This window comes from Penicillium verhagenii (assembly GCF_028828195.1).
Source record: "Penicillium verhagenii strain IBT 33310 chromosome Unknown utg000006l_segment0_segment0, whole genome shotgun sequence".
NCBI lineage: Eukaryota > Fungi > Ascomycota > Eurotiomycetes > Eurotiales > Aspergillaceae > Penicillium > Penicillium verhagenii.
In genome coordinates this window covers 381645-394541 of record NW_026643170.1, presented here as the reverse complement: position 1 = coordinate 394541, position 12897 = coordinate 381645, and the positions used below count along the sequence as shown (strand labels likewise).

Here is a 12897-nt window from a genome sequence, read left to right as displayed (position 1 = left end):
TTTGATTTTGAGCGTACAAGAATATGAGGAGAATGACTTGCTCAGGACTAGCGTGAAGATCGGCCTAGGATGACTAAACCCTTGGAAGCGCTGGGTTTATCACTACATGTAGGGAGCCTGAGGGGTGAGCACTTGGTGGCTTGAAAGTCGAAAATTACCGTTTCTGGCGCCAGTGTCATTTTGGACTTCATTTTGATAGGTGCATGTATGTAGTATGTTTATTTGTCCTAGCAGCGCTTGAGGGTAGGAAGTATATGTAATACATAGTACAGTGTGGAGTATACGTAAAAGACTTGGAGGTTCAAGTTTCCAGGTGTTCTAAAAATCTTGTTTCCGTGATATAACGGATTGTCGCAGCCTGAGGTGTCACAAAAGTGGACCATCCTGGTTACATAACACACGCTAAACCACTTTGGGAATTATGGTCGGAGGCGAGATTTGGGCAGTTTGGCAAAAAAGAGAAAGGTTTTGGATATTTGGAGTTGAATTTGCCATCAACTAGTGTCACTGGAGAGGTAATTACCACAGTTAGAATGGCAGGTCAAGAAGCAGAGGTGACGTTGGCTAGAGAATCTGGGGATCGGCCCCTCTCTCACCGTAGGACCGAAGGAGGTTTTAGCGTGGGTTAAGCGAGGGACCGGAATCGGCGAGTGTACACTCACCGGTTCATTCTCTAGCGTGCAGGACCCAAATCGCTCTCACTCAATCTATCTGCGCATCACTTAGAACGTGGAGGCCCGTTCCCCATAGCTTGATATATAAGCTCATCTAAAATAAACCTACCTAGACTGTCCTTTTTTTGCGCTTCTGCTTTCTTTTCCCAGGGGGATCCCCTATTACCTTTGATTTCCCCCCATATTTACCGTCCATTGCCGTTCCGGTAAATGCCAAATAATGTCCACTGAGGCCTCTAAAATGCAGACACTGGGATCCTACATCGGACTTGGTCCAGCCCGGGATTCTAGGCTGATCCCAAGCCCGGACCTCATGCCATTCATTTCCTTATGCTTAGAAATGTACTGAGCTGCTTATTACGTGCTCTCGGACGCTTTTCCCGCCGACTTTACTTATGAAAAAAAAAAAAAAAATCTGTCAATTCAAGAGTCATCTTTTCCGTCAACTAGAATCAAAACCCGAGCTTTAACCACTCAACTTTTTTCCACTTGCGGAATTGTTCTTTTCATTTTCATTTTCCTTACCGGTCAGAAGCCCGGGGATCCTGCAAATCAAGAAACTTTTTACCTTTTTCTCCGTACGCATCCGGAGATAGCCTTTCGGGGGAAAAAACAGACGCTGTTTTTTTTCTTTGGAAATACGCCACCTCTTCGTTACCCCTCCTAGGGGACCTTGTTCCTGGAGCTCGTTGCATCTTTCCAGGTCAACCAGCACTTTATTCCAGCCTCCCTCTCTTTTGGAATATAGAGAGTAATCGGAGAACTTGCTGGTTTTGTCTCTGCACTTGACCTCGGAATTGCCTTTCAAGCCGGGGGTCTACGGAACCGTGAGCCGCATGGTGTTTCCCAGATTTCCAGCACTTACAACTACACGTGCCTCTATTCCCAACGCGTGTTATCTCCTTTCCAAGTACTCCCTTTCAATTCAAAACCTCCCATAATGTTGCCTCCGGTACCCTCACTGTTGGAATATGGCATGTCCCCGGAGACTGGATTCCTGTCACCGGAGCCACCGCTGGAAGCTTTGCCAAATCCTTATTACCACAAGTGGGAGGCGATTGCCGCAAACCTGCAACCCTTGCTCTTGAGTAAACGCGTCCGAGGTATTGTGCATCACTTACCCGTGCTGTCAACCAAGTACCTGCAAACAGATGCCGAGTGGCGTCGGGCATACGTTGTTCTGGTGTTTATGTTACACAGCTATGTATGGGGTGGTGACCGTCCTGCCGAGGTATGTAAACCCCTTTTTATTCTCTCCACCCGCAAACCGGTCAAGTACTTATGAACAATGAACAGAGAATCCCTCCACAATTGACAGTGCCTCTATTCGAGGTCTGTGACCGCCTAGAGGTCCCCCCAGTAGCAACATACGCTGGCGTGTGTCTCTGGAACTACAAACCAATCTTCCCGGACGAACCAACCGACGACCTAGATAACCTCGCCTGTCTCCAAACCTTCTCCGGATCCATAGATGAACAATGGTTCTATCTTGTCTCAGTAGCCATCGAGGCCCGCGGTGCCCCCTCAATCCCCCTTATGCTGGAGGCCATCACTGCCGCCCGCGCCGGCAAAGCCCGTGTAGTAACCGAATGCTTACAACGACTTGCCGAAATAATAGACGAGGTCAACTCTCTCCTACAACGCATGTACGATAATTGCGACCCATATGTCTTTTACAACCGCATCCGCCCCTATCTTGCTGGCAGCAAGAACATGACCGACGCAGGCCTACCAAACGGTCTTTTGTACGACGATGGCCACAACGAGCCTGAGTACAGGCAGTACGGCGGAGGCAGTAATGCCCAGAGCTCGCTGATTCAGTTCTTCGACATCGTGCTGGGTATAGAGCACAGGCCAACGGGAGAGCCTCGCAAGGAGACTGAGAATGCCTCACCAGACAGCCCCAAGTCCCGAAACGGGTTCATTCACGAGATGCGCTCGTACATGCCTGGCCCGCACAGACGCTTCCTGGAACATGTTGATTCGATTGCCAATATTCGATCTTTTGTTGAGGCTCGACGTGCTGACCCGGCTCTTCGGTTGGCGTATGATACTTGTCTGGGCATGTTGCGTGCCATGCGTGACAAGCATATCCAGATTGTCTCACGCTATGTCATTGTACAGGCGCACAGTGCTCGTCGAAAGACACAGGAAGCCCAGCCCAGCCAGCCTACGCCGCAGAATTTGGCTACTGCGGCCCCGGCTGATAACAAAAAGCTGCGGGGAACGGGGGGTACCGCACTTATTCCGTTCCTGAAGCAAGCACGTGACGAGACGGGAGAGCCGGCCATGGATGCCTGGGCACGACGACTTCTTAGCAGCGGGCCTAAGGTTGCAGGATCTGCGGCTCTGAGTAAAGTTGGCGAGCATCCCGATGGGCATCTGGAGGTTGTTGGCCTCTGTGGCACATGGACAGCCGATGACAGCGAGGGAGGGATCTGCAACTGGTGATGAAAACCACACATTATTACGATTATTGCGAGATTCTATGAGCGTTTGATTTTGCATTGGCATCTCCTATGTTGACTCTTGTATATATTAACAACAGTGGGTTTTTTTATTATGGCTTTATGATATACAAGCCATGAGCTTGTCCTTTTTTATTTTGTTTCTTACATTCATGTACGTGTTGGTCTTCAAAGTTATTTATTATTTAGCATCTATAGGATTCTATGTACTTGAACATGTGGAAACAAAGGACATCATGTTGTGACTGGATGTAAATCTGAAGGGCTCCATCGTACTTTGTGGAACCTTCTCTGGCCCGTACCTCGTTCTTTATGACGCATTCCCCTTGTTGAATGTGTCCACTTTATCCTGACGGGACCTGACTTGCATGGGGTAATCACGTGCATGACATCAGTGGGTGACGTCATCTATCAAGATGTTGACGGCTTACGTAGTTGGCTTATTGTTTGAATGCCTTGAAAACGGGCATAGTAAGTGAAGGGGAAACAACTATTTAAAGAGAGGGTATAGCCAGGAAATATTGATCCATTCTTCAAAACAAACAAAGTCTTGATACAAATATCACTTTACTCTTCCACCAACGCCTTCTTCCACCAACAACTCTCTATCAACTTTCGTCTACAACTCTATCAACCACAATCATGTCTGACCCTAACTCCTCCACTCTCGGCTCTTATGTCAACTCGGCCACAGGTGCTGCTCAGCGTGCCGTTGGCTCTATCACTGGCAACTCCTCCACTCAGGTAAGCTCCAGCTCCAGCCTAAGCCCCAATCCAAGTCAACCCAAACTAACAACTCCCAGGACAAGGGTGAAGCAGCCAAGGCTCAAGCCGAAGAACAACACGAAAACTCCCACACAACCGCTAAGCTCGGCCCCGTGGCCGCAGATCCCAACACCGGCGCCACTGCCACCGATGACCCCAACCGCTCTAACGGCTCCTGGGACCAGACCGTCGGCTCAGCCAAGGAGTCCTTGGGTAACCTGATCGGCAACGAGGGCTTGCGCAAGGCTGGCGTTGAGCAAAACGCTGCTGGCAAAGAGCAGGAGGCTCGTGGACAGCTCAAGGACTGGGGTCAGGGAATCCAGAACCGCGCCCAGGGTACCCTTGGTGGTGTCGCTGCTGCTGTTACTGGTGACCGCGAAGAGGAGAAGAAGTACCAGGAAATGCACGATGAGGGCAAGGTCCGTCAGCGAGGTGCTGAGGCTGATATTGCCAAGCGCCAGGGTGCTTAAATCCATTGATTCATCTGCAGTCTTCTGAGATCTTTTCTTAGAAAGGATTTCCAAGGCACGTCTGAGCTTGATGGTTTGCTTTTTCCAGCGATCTGGACTCCTTTGAGCCCTTTGCTTCTTTACCACGATTTTTATGACTTAAGATATCCAATTCAAGGTTGATTTTCTTTTACTCCTGTTGTATTCTCGTTAGTAGAGGTGCATGATTTGCACATTAGTATTATTGTAGTTCGGGATTGCTCTTTCTCATGCAGCCCCATTCGATCGACTGTCGATCAAAAAGTATCCGATCTTGATCCATGCTTGACACCTGCTTTTCCAATCATGCAGCCGCCAATTCACTCCACATCACAGATAAAATCATTGCAATCCTTTCAAAATCCACTCAGCTTCGAGTGATAATTGTGAAAACATTGGGATCTGGCAAACTTTAATACAGCAGTAGGCTCAGATTGTTCGGCTCACCCACTCTCTATAAAGGACAAGCGCAAGTGAAGAGCACCGGCACTTCGAAACAATCATTTCTTTACCGAAAAATATTTCAGGCACCTTGACCCGCCTCCGGAGTGTTGTTTATACTCCGATTGGCGTATCTTGATTTTTAACTTTTTTGGGTCACTATGGTCTTCTTCAATCACTTCGAGACGCATTCTGCAGATTACCAACATACCCAAGATCCCGCGATTGGAATTGCCGTGACATCGTGAAGAAGATCGAAAACACAAGTCCTTGGCACACGTGTGCACTAGCCGCCATACCATTTGCGGATGTGGGCGGGAGCTAACCCCGATATGCCCGATGAAAAGAGGCTAAAAAGGCTTCAAGGGTCTTGGACTCTTCACTCTTGAATAGATCCCTGCTATAATATGGGGAGGTCAATGACCCCGCTACTCCAATCATGGATTCAACCATGGATTGAACTGTTGTGAGCCTTTATGTCCCACCTTTAAAATTATCATGATAGTGATTGAAACATCAATATCGGATAGCGCGATTGAATACTAATGTGTAGTAGTATTGCGTGTGCAGAATATCCATACATTCCAAGGTTTACCCTTTTCATTCAACTAAACTCCAAGAAACACTCTAATTAAAGTAGTAGTATTATGCAGCGCCCTAGAGTGGCCTAGTGCTATAGTCTCTGCCGCTACACGTGCTAAATTGCCATGATATAACACGATAAATTGACATTGCGAGGATACTACCTCGCTTGCGCCTTGATTTAGTCGGATAGCAACACGAAAAATAAAAAGAATGCTTCAATTGCTGTAAAGCTCGGAGGCTGCGGGCATGCCTTGGAGGAGTATATAAAGACAGATAAATGTAGCCATTAAAATCGGAATTAGAACCACACCTCTCAGGTCTTAAAATACCACCTGATTCCAATCGACACCTTCATCCATAATCCCCCATCCAGTGAACACCATGATCTTCTCAAGAGCTACCGCGCTTCTCGCGCTGGCCTCTGGTGCTTATGCCCAGTCGCAATACACCTCTACTGCCACAGCTGCCGTAGCCAAGGCAGCTGCCACCGCGCTGACCTTGTCCCCTACTTCAAGTGTCGCGGGATTGACTTTCGATCGCTTTGTGCAGATTTTCCTTGAGAACGAAGATTACAGTGCTGCTATTGCCAATAGTAAGTATCGAGCTCCATGGGACTTATGAACACACTCAAACACATATTCAACCCTTCGACCTTGGAGTCCCTTGTTGATGACATCGAATCTAGCAAACCTAGCCTACCTCGCATCTCTGGGAATCACCCTCACAAACTACTACGCCATCACCCACCCCTCCCAGGTACGACCACCCAACACTTTCCAGCTCGCCATGAATTTTGCTTATACTGTCTTACTTACGTGGTGTCGCAGCCCAACTATGTCGCTGCTGTTGGAGGTAACACCTTTGATATCGCTGACGACGATACTCACTATATCTCCTCAAGCACCAAGACCATCGTTGATCTCTTGGAAGACGCCGGCGTCAGCTGGAGTGTGTACCAGGAGGATATGCCTTACTCTGGCTTCGAGGCCAACTATCCCAACCAAAAGACTGGTGCGAACGATTACATGCGCAAGCACAAGTGAGTATAACATCTTCCAAGACCCAGACTGCGCAAAGCACAAAACCACTGACTTGAAATTGCATTGAAGCCCCCTGATGAGCTACGACTCGGTTACATCTGTGACCGATCGTCTTGCCAAGTCAAAGAACTTCACCATGTTCTACGAAGACCTGGATAACAACGCGCTACCCCAGTGGATGTTCATCACCCCCAACATGAGTATGTCCGCTCTTTAAGGTGTTTCTTGTGTGATTTTTCCGTTGAGTTGGAGCTGATAAATATGCCTCACAGCCGACGATGGCCACGATAGCTCGCTCGCCACTGCTGGACTCTGGTCCCGCGACTTCTTGACCCCTCTGCTCGCAAACGAAGATTTCAACACCGATAGTACTTTGATCATCCTGACCTTCGATGAGGGTCTCACCACCGGCACAAACCAGATTTACGCTGTTCTTTTGGGTGGCGCACTCTCAAGCGACCAGGTCGGCACCACGGACGACACTGCATACAACCACTATAGTTTGTTGAAGACTGTGGAGACCAACTGGGATTTGGGTAACCTTGGAGAAAACGACGTGGATGCCACCGCTTTCTTCTAGACGAGGTTGAAGGATTCTTACAGCGACGTGGCCTACATATAAGCAGTGATTTTGGTCCTGTTGGTTATATTTTATGATATTACAAAATGCTAGCTCTTGCGAAGATAGAGATGGACCTGGTCGTCCAAGGGGGGAAATTTAAAGATGTTGCCAAAATAACACGCTGGTCTTTTTCTCTTCTTCTTCTTCTCCCTCTTGTCAACTGAGGTTGCCAAACATTCAATGTTGACATATGCCAGCCAGGGACTAAAAACCCAAGGGTCAGAAGGACTCAGAACTACTTACATGGATTGGGGTGATCAAGTATTCTTACATGTGGGGGGGAAGAAGTGCAATGTTGAGGAAAATATTTATTTAATCATACTAAGTATTAATGCAGCTCTAGAATATTTCTTTTTATAGAGAATGGGAGTCAAGCTGCATACTTGGTACATGGTTGATGTAGTACCAGTAGTTACTACTAGACTCTAGTAGTTCCAAGGTTGCACGCAAGTTTCCTTAGGGGGAGGGGAAATGGGCGAATTATCATTGGTCTTGGCATCTCAGAGCGCGCGCAGTCTCACAAATTTTGGAAAGTGGTGTGGAATTAGTGGACCAGAGGTGTGGCAAAGTTCAAGTTCGAACTTTTAAGTTTTGATCAGTGAATGCACCAAAATCAGAGTAAAGATTATTGACATAATTTAGCCTACCACACCCATAGATCAAGATCTCCGTAAAAGCAAACTTTGGCTCAATAAATCATATGTTGACACTGTTCACTAATTTTGTATGACTACTAGAATATAATAATTCAATGTTTCCAAGCACCTGAGGACCAAGGCTGCGTAAAAGAGTGTATATGGCATGGTTTATCGAGAACATACCCCTGCCTGGCACACATCATACTATGTAGTCACCTACATGCATCCCGCCCATGTAAATATTGATTATCCACTACCATATCTTTTCCATAATAATCTCCTTTGTCATCTCAATACGGCTCGTACGATCTTGGTTGTACTCCCCAAGCGTACAGATATCTCTTTACAATACTCTGCTTGAATACCGTCGTAGGAACACATCCTGAGGTCTAGCTTTGGGCTCACTGTGAGATAGCAACACCTGCCGGAATGTAAAGGTACAATATGTAGTAGTCTATATGGATTTTATACCATGTTCCTTACTCTTGAGGGTCTAGATGACGTCTCTAGCAGGGCGACCACATCAGATGTCAATGCCCGTTGATTTCGTATGCTATCATTAATTACAAAACAAAAGTAAAGCTTGAAATATGTCACATGATTCGTTAAAGTGACCCAAGAAGAGATCCAAGTAGTTTCGAGACATCCTCGATAAGCTAGGGGAAGATTAGTGCTTCTGTGTACAAGAACCGCGAGCGCCGTAATAACAGTACATACCGGTGTGGCATCTCCAATCAAGGTCGTAGTGTTATCCACAAACGCCGTGGTCAACAACGAGCCAGCGTTGGTCAAAAGTGTTTGCAGTAAAGCGGTATTGTCATCCGAAAGAACCTTGGCAGCATTGGTGATGATAATCTGGAGGTTGCTGATATTTTCATCAGTGAGTAGGCCCTCGAGCTCGGTGATTGTGCTGAGAAGCCCAGAGGTACTGGCTGGAGCGGGAGCGGCGACGGGGTTGGGTTCAGGAGCGGCAACGGCCAGAGCCACGGGAGCCGCAAGAAGGGGGAGGAAGATGCGAGTGAAGCGCATTGTGGTGTTACCACATGTATCTCCAAGATTATAGGGATGGTAGATCAAGGTGAAGATCGGAGTGAAGATCAAGATGATCAAAAAGAAGAGAATTGGATTGTGCAGGATTTTCGATGTGAAAGAAAAAGAAAAGAGAGTCGAGATTTATTTCATAGAAAAAATCAAAAGAGATAAAAACGCAAGCCTTCCCTCAGCGCCGCCAAGGTAGACATGGGTATAACATCTACCCCACATGCACTCTAGACCGGTTGGACTGGGCTGTATTGATTCACCTTTATGGAGTCACCAAGTACCAAGTTGAGGCGGAGAAAAAAAAAGAATTAAAGATAAAAAAAATTATAAAATAAGATAAAAGACAAGACAAAATTCCCCGAGGCTGTCAACCGGGCCAATGCGCATCGAGAAAGTCACCACATCAGTCACAACCACATAGATTCAGGCTCAAAGCTCAAGCCAGATGAGCATCGGATCTCTCCGTCCACGAATACTATAGCACCGAACAGGTAACAATCATCGCCGAGGTCGATCACAGCCGACACCGAGAAATGGGCTTACCTTCCATGTGACAGCTTAACAGAACAAGTAACAGATGATTTTAATGAGTAGAATTTACTACTTTGACCAACATTGAAGTCTACTACCGCACAGCTCATTTCCACAATGAGCTCAGCTAGTCACATCCCCGCATCCAAGTTCTGACCCCCGGACTAGCGAGATGGGGCAACGATCGGCAATTCCAGGGCGATCAGACCCCCTTCATGTCCCTTCACGTCGGCACTAGTGGAATCCTAGACCCAGAATTCGCCATAAACCCACTTCAATCCCCCTCTTCGGACCGAGTCCCCCATGTGATCTCCACCCGCGGAGCACGAGTTCGCTTGAGAAGGGATCGGCACGAGCTGAGAGATACAACAACCCACCAAAGTTGCAGTGGAGAAAATTCGATTTTTGGATACAACCCAAGTGTATCTTTGAATCAGATGTGATTTTCAATATTGATATTAATTCATGCGAGATGATGGTTCTGGAGTTAACTGTCCTGTTGAGATATTATACGCCGAGGAACTGGCATTGGGATTTAAGCATGTGCGAATCCACAAAAAGGGGGTTGCGCCACCTGTGGTTCGGCGTTTCCCCTTGTCCCTGGAACCAGGAACCAGAATCAATTACCAGAAACCAGAAATTGAATGGTCATGTCATGCGCATCATCAATTCGTTTATGCAGTCGTGTATGCACACACATGTACTAAATACAAAAAAGGTACACACTGCGGATTCTTCATCCTCGTGGGGCCCTGGATGATGCAAGATAAGGACGGAAAAGCACCAACATTCAAAAGCAAAAAGAAAAAGAAAAAGAAAAAAGCAAAGAAAACACCACAGCAAAGATACATAGATCCAGTGAAAAATCAAAGTATTCCACGAGTGATGCAGGTGCATAAATCCAGCTGCAGGACCGGCAGCCACTTTCCCAAAGGATCATAGCGACAAGTTAACCCCCGCATTAGCTCGCCCCACAGTCTCACAACGCTAGAGCCAACCCAAGAATACCCATGGCAGCACCGGCCATCGCGGTCATGACCGTAGGCTGAGCTGCCATGCCACTGGACTTCGAAGTCGACGCAGCCGCTGTCGCTGTCGCCGTCCCGGTTCCCGTCGCAGCTGTGCCCCCAGACCCACTGGCAGCAGAAGTCTCGTACGCCAGACCAGTGGTAGCAGTGACTGCGCCGCTCTGGACTTGTAGTCGGACGACAGATATGTAGCTCTTTGCCTCGACCGGGAGACTGGAGTACCAGGCGGGTGTGGTGCCAGCATTAAGCTCACTGGCGAGGGAGCTACGGGATGTCGCGTCCATTAGCTCCCCGACGGCAGTCATGGGAACTACGGCGAGAATCTCTTGGAGGAAGGATCTTGGGGCTGGGGAGATATTGGCGAAATTGCCAGTTTGTGTTGCGGCTGCGAGGTCGATTCTGGTAATTGGAGATGTTAGTGATTCGTGTATTGGACGGTCTGGTATCAGTTGTACTAGAAAACGGAGGGAAACGAGACGAACATGATATTGGTGAATGATGCAAAATCGAACCCGCTGGTTGTTGATGTCGTATCGCGCTTTTCAGGCCCCGCCCACGCGGTTGCTGATAGACAGAATAGCAGCAGTGTAGTCACTTTCATGGTGAATTTTGAATTGTATACGATAAATGTTGTATACAGAGCAACCGTCTTGAAATGTCAGTCGGGGGCAGCAGAGTATATCAAATTTTGACCCCTCCTAGCCTGTGCATCTAGAATTTCCCACGATTGGACTACATTGTTCCTTCGCATGAAAAGTCTACTCAAGTGATGATTCGTCTATACAAAAAACTGACCTATAAGGCGCTCTAATGCAAGCAGGGGTTTCAGGCTCGGGTCGGTTGCATCTGGTCCGAGGTTCAGTAAGACGGTCCAGAAACGCCATGTCAGATGGCAAAGAGGGTGAGTGCGGGGCTGGAATTTGGAGGCAATCCAGGTATGTTGTAAGTCGATAATGACTGCTTCTTCCAATTTTGCAAGTCTTCACCCCCGTAGATTTTTACATTTGATCGTCTGCCAATCTGAGATATGAAGAGAAGATGGAAACTCAAAGTAGTCTATTAATGTCCGAAAGATCAACTTTAAATTGAAACGAGTAAAGCATAGGTGAAATTCAAAATTTCCAGTTTGCACATCAAACGTTAACATCCGAAAAAAAGAGAACAAAAATCAAATTCAGGGTGATAGAGGCATTGCGCTGCGTCCAGATGTCTTGAATACGACACGAAGTCAAGCTCAAATCTCAAGAGGAAAAGAATAAAAAAAAAACGAACTGATCATAGCACATGGCGTATATTAAAGAAAGGGTATATACAAAAAGAATAAAAAGGATTATGACATGAACAGCAAAATCATTTCTCAAACCACGTTCAGCTTCTCGCGCAGACGATCCTGGTAGTATCGCAAAGGATAGGCTCGCATCTTGTTTGGCATAGCAGGATAAACAGCGACGGAGAATCCCATCCACGTACGGTACAGCATACGAGTTCCCGTAGTGGATTTCAGCCCATACGCATCCCGCAGCTTGGGCGGTAACATTTCAATAGTAACGACGCGCAAGAAGGGCTTAATACGCTGCACCCACTTAGGCATATCGGTACTCTCCCGCAAACTCTTCGCAAACTGGGCGGCGTCCGCCGAAACAGTCAGCTGTCCAACCTGATCATCCCAGAAAGACCAGAATGCCTGTCTCGATTCGGGCCATGTACCCGCCGGCATCCCGAGGCAGTTCATCAGCATGGTGAACTCCGCATACCCACGCTGAGCGGTGTCATAGTCGACACGGCCATAGACGCGCTGGTAGAAGTCTGTTGCAGTGGCATAGAGTGTTGCAGCCATCCAGCGCTGCAGGGCAGGGTGGTGCGCGAAGCGGTTGTTGTTTCCGCCGCCGAGACCTGGTGCTTCGCCGCGCTGGAGTAGCTCAAGAAGGATCTTGCGCTCTGCGCGGGTGCCGAAGACTAGGACGGAGATGTAGCTGAGGTGTGCTTGGAGGGCGTCGAGGAGTTCTGTTGCGAGGTCCTTGGGGCTTTCTTTGACTTCTTCTTCGCGGATTGCGGGCAGGGCTGCTTGGAGGAGCAGGGCTGCGCCGGAGCCGGCGAAGAGAATGCCCTCTTGGAGCATTTGGGGGAGGATTTCTAGTTGTTCGAGGGCATGGAGGCGACCAGAGTCTGAGGTCGTGTTGGAATCCTCATTTTCGAGTTGGAATTGTGGTAAGGCTCCGGGCTTTTCATCGTCGTGCAGTGGAGATGGTGGTGACGAGGAGCGCGACATTATTGATTTTGTTTTGTTTTGTTCTTTTTGTATGTTTGATATTTATTGGGGATATGATGGTAACGGTGAGTGTTGTACCCGAGATTCTTAGTATATTCAGGTCACAGCGATTCAAATGTTTGAGAATAAAAGACTTAAAAAGACCAGTGGTCTCTCCCCGCAAAAAAAGAAAATATCCACTCGAGTAGATGAGAGTCGTCATCAGTGCATTTTTGGCTCGGCCCATGTGAAGCCCCTATTTCCTTTTTCTTTGGGGTGCTAGTGCGCCACTAAAGGCAGAAGCCAAAGAGTTCAAGAGCAACCCCGT

The 12897-nt window shown here is 47.7% G+C and overlaps 6 protein-coding genes across 6 annotated transcripts; 3 read left to right on the top strand and 3 right to left on the bottom strand.

The window, feature by feature from the left end:
- Positions 1-1614: 1614 nt before the first annotated feature.
- Positions 1615-3125, top strand: N7466_005561 (indoleamine 2,3-dioxygenase; the record flags this gene model as incomplete). Its single annotated transcript, XM_057164958.1, has 2 exons — positions 1615-1905; positions 1971-3125. The coding sequence occupies 2 exons, from the start codon at positions 1615-1617 to the stop codon at positions 3123-3125; spliced, it is 1446 nt and encodes a 481-aa protein (XP_057020557.1).
- Positions 3126-3784: 659 nt separating this feature from the next.
- Positions 3785-4377, top strand: N7466_005560 (uncharacterized protein; the record flags this gene model as incomplete). The annotated part of the gene is made up of 2 exons (XM_057164957.1): positions 3785-3886; positions 3946-4377. The coding sequence occupies 2 exons, from the start codon at positions 3785-3787 to the stop codon at positions 4375-4377; spliced, it is 534 nt and encodes a 177-aa protein (XP_057020556.1).
- Positions 4378-5802: 1425 nt separating this feature from the next.
- On the top strand, positions 5803-7041 carry N7466_005559 (uncharacterized protein; the record flags this gene model as incomplete). The annotated part of the gene is made up of 5 exons (XM_057164956.1): positions 5803-6013; positions 6107-6177; positions 6249-6460; positions 6531-6661; positions 6734-7041. The coding sequence occupies 5 exons, from the start codon at positions 5803-5805 to the stop codon at positions 7039-7041; spliced, it is 933 nt and encodes a 310-aa protein (XP_057020555.1).
- Positions 7042-8326: 1285 nt separating this feature from the next.
- Positions 8327-8750, bottom strand: N7466_005558 (uncharacterized protein; the record flags this gene model as incomplete). Its single annotated transcript, XM_057164955.1, has 2 exons — positions 8327-8377; positions 8439-8750. 2 exons carry the CDS (start codon positions 8748-8750, stop codon positions 8327-8329), a joined length of 363 nt encoding a protein of 120 aa, XP_057020554.1.
- Positions 8751-10272: 1522 nt separating this feature from the next.
- On the bottom strand, positions 10273-10922 carry N7466_005557 (uncharacterized protein; the record flags this gene model as incomplete). Its single annotated transcript, XM_057164954.1, has 2 exons — positions 10273-10720; positions 10804-10922. 2 exons carry the CDS (start codon positions 10920-10922, stop codon positions 10273-10275), a joined length of 567 nt encoding a protein of 188 aa, XP_057020553.1.
- A 756-nt stretch (positions 10923-11678) lies between these two features.
- On the bottom strand, positions 11679-12590 carry N7466_005556 (oxygenase MpaB family protein; the record flags this gene model as incomplete). The annotated part of the gene is made up of 1 exon (XM_057164953.1): positions 11679-12590. The coding sequence occupies one exon, from the start codon at positions 12588-12590 to the stop codon at positions 11679-11681; it is 912 nt and encodes a 303-aa protein (XP_057020552.1).
- Between the last annotated feature and the right edge of the window lie 307 nt (positions 12591-12897).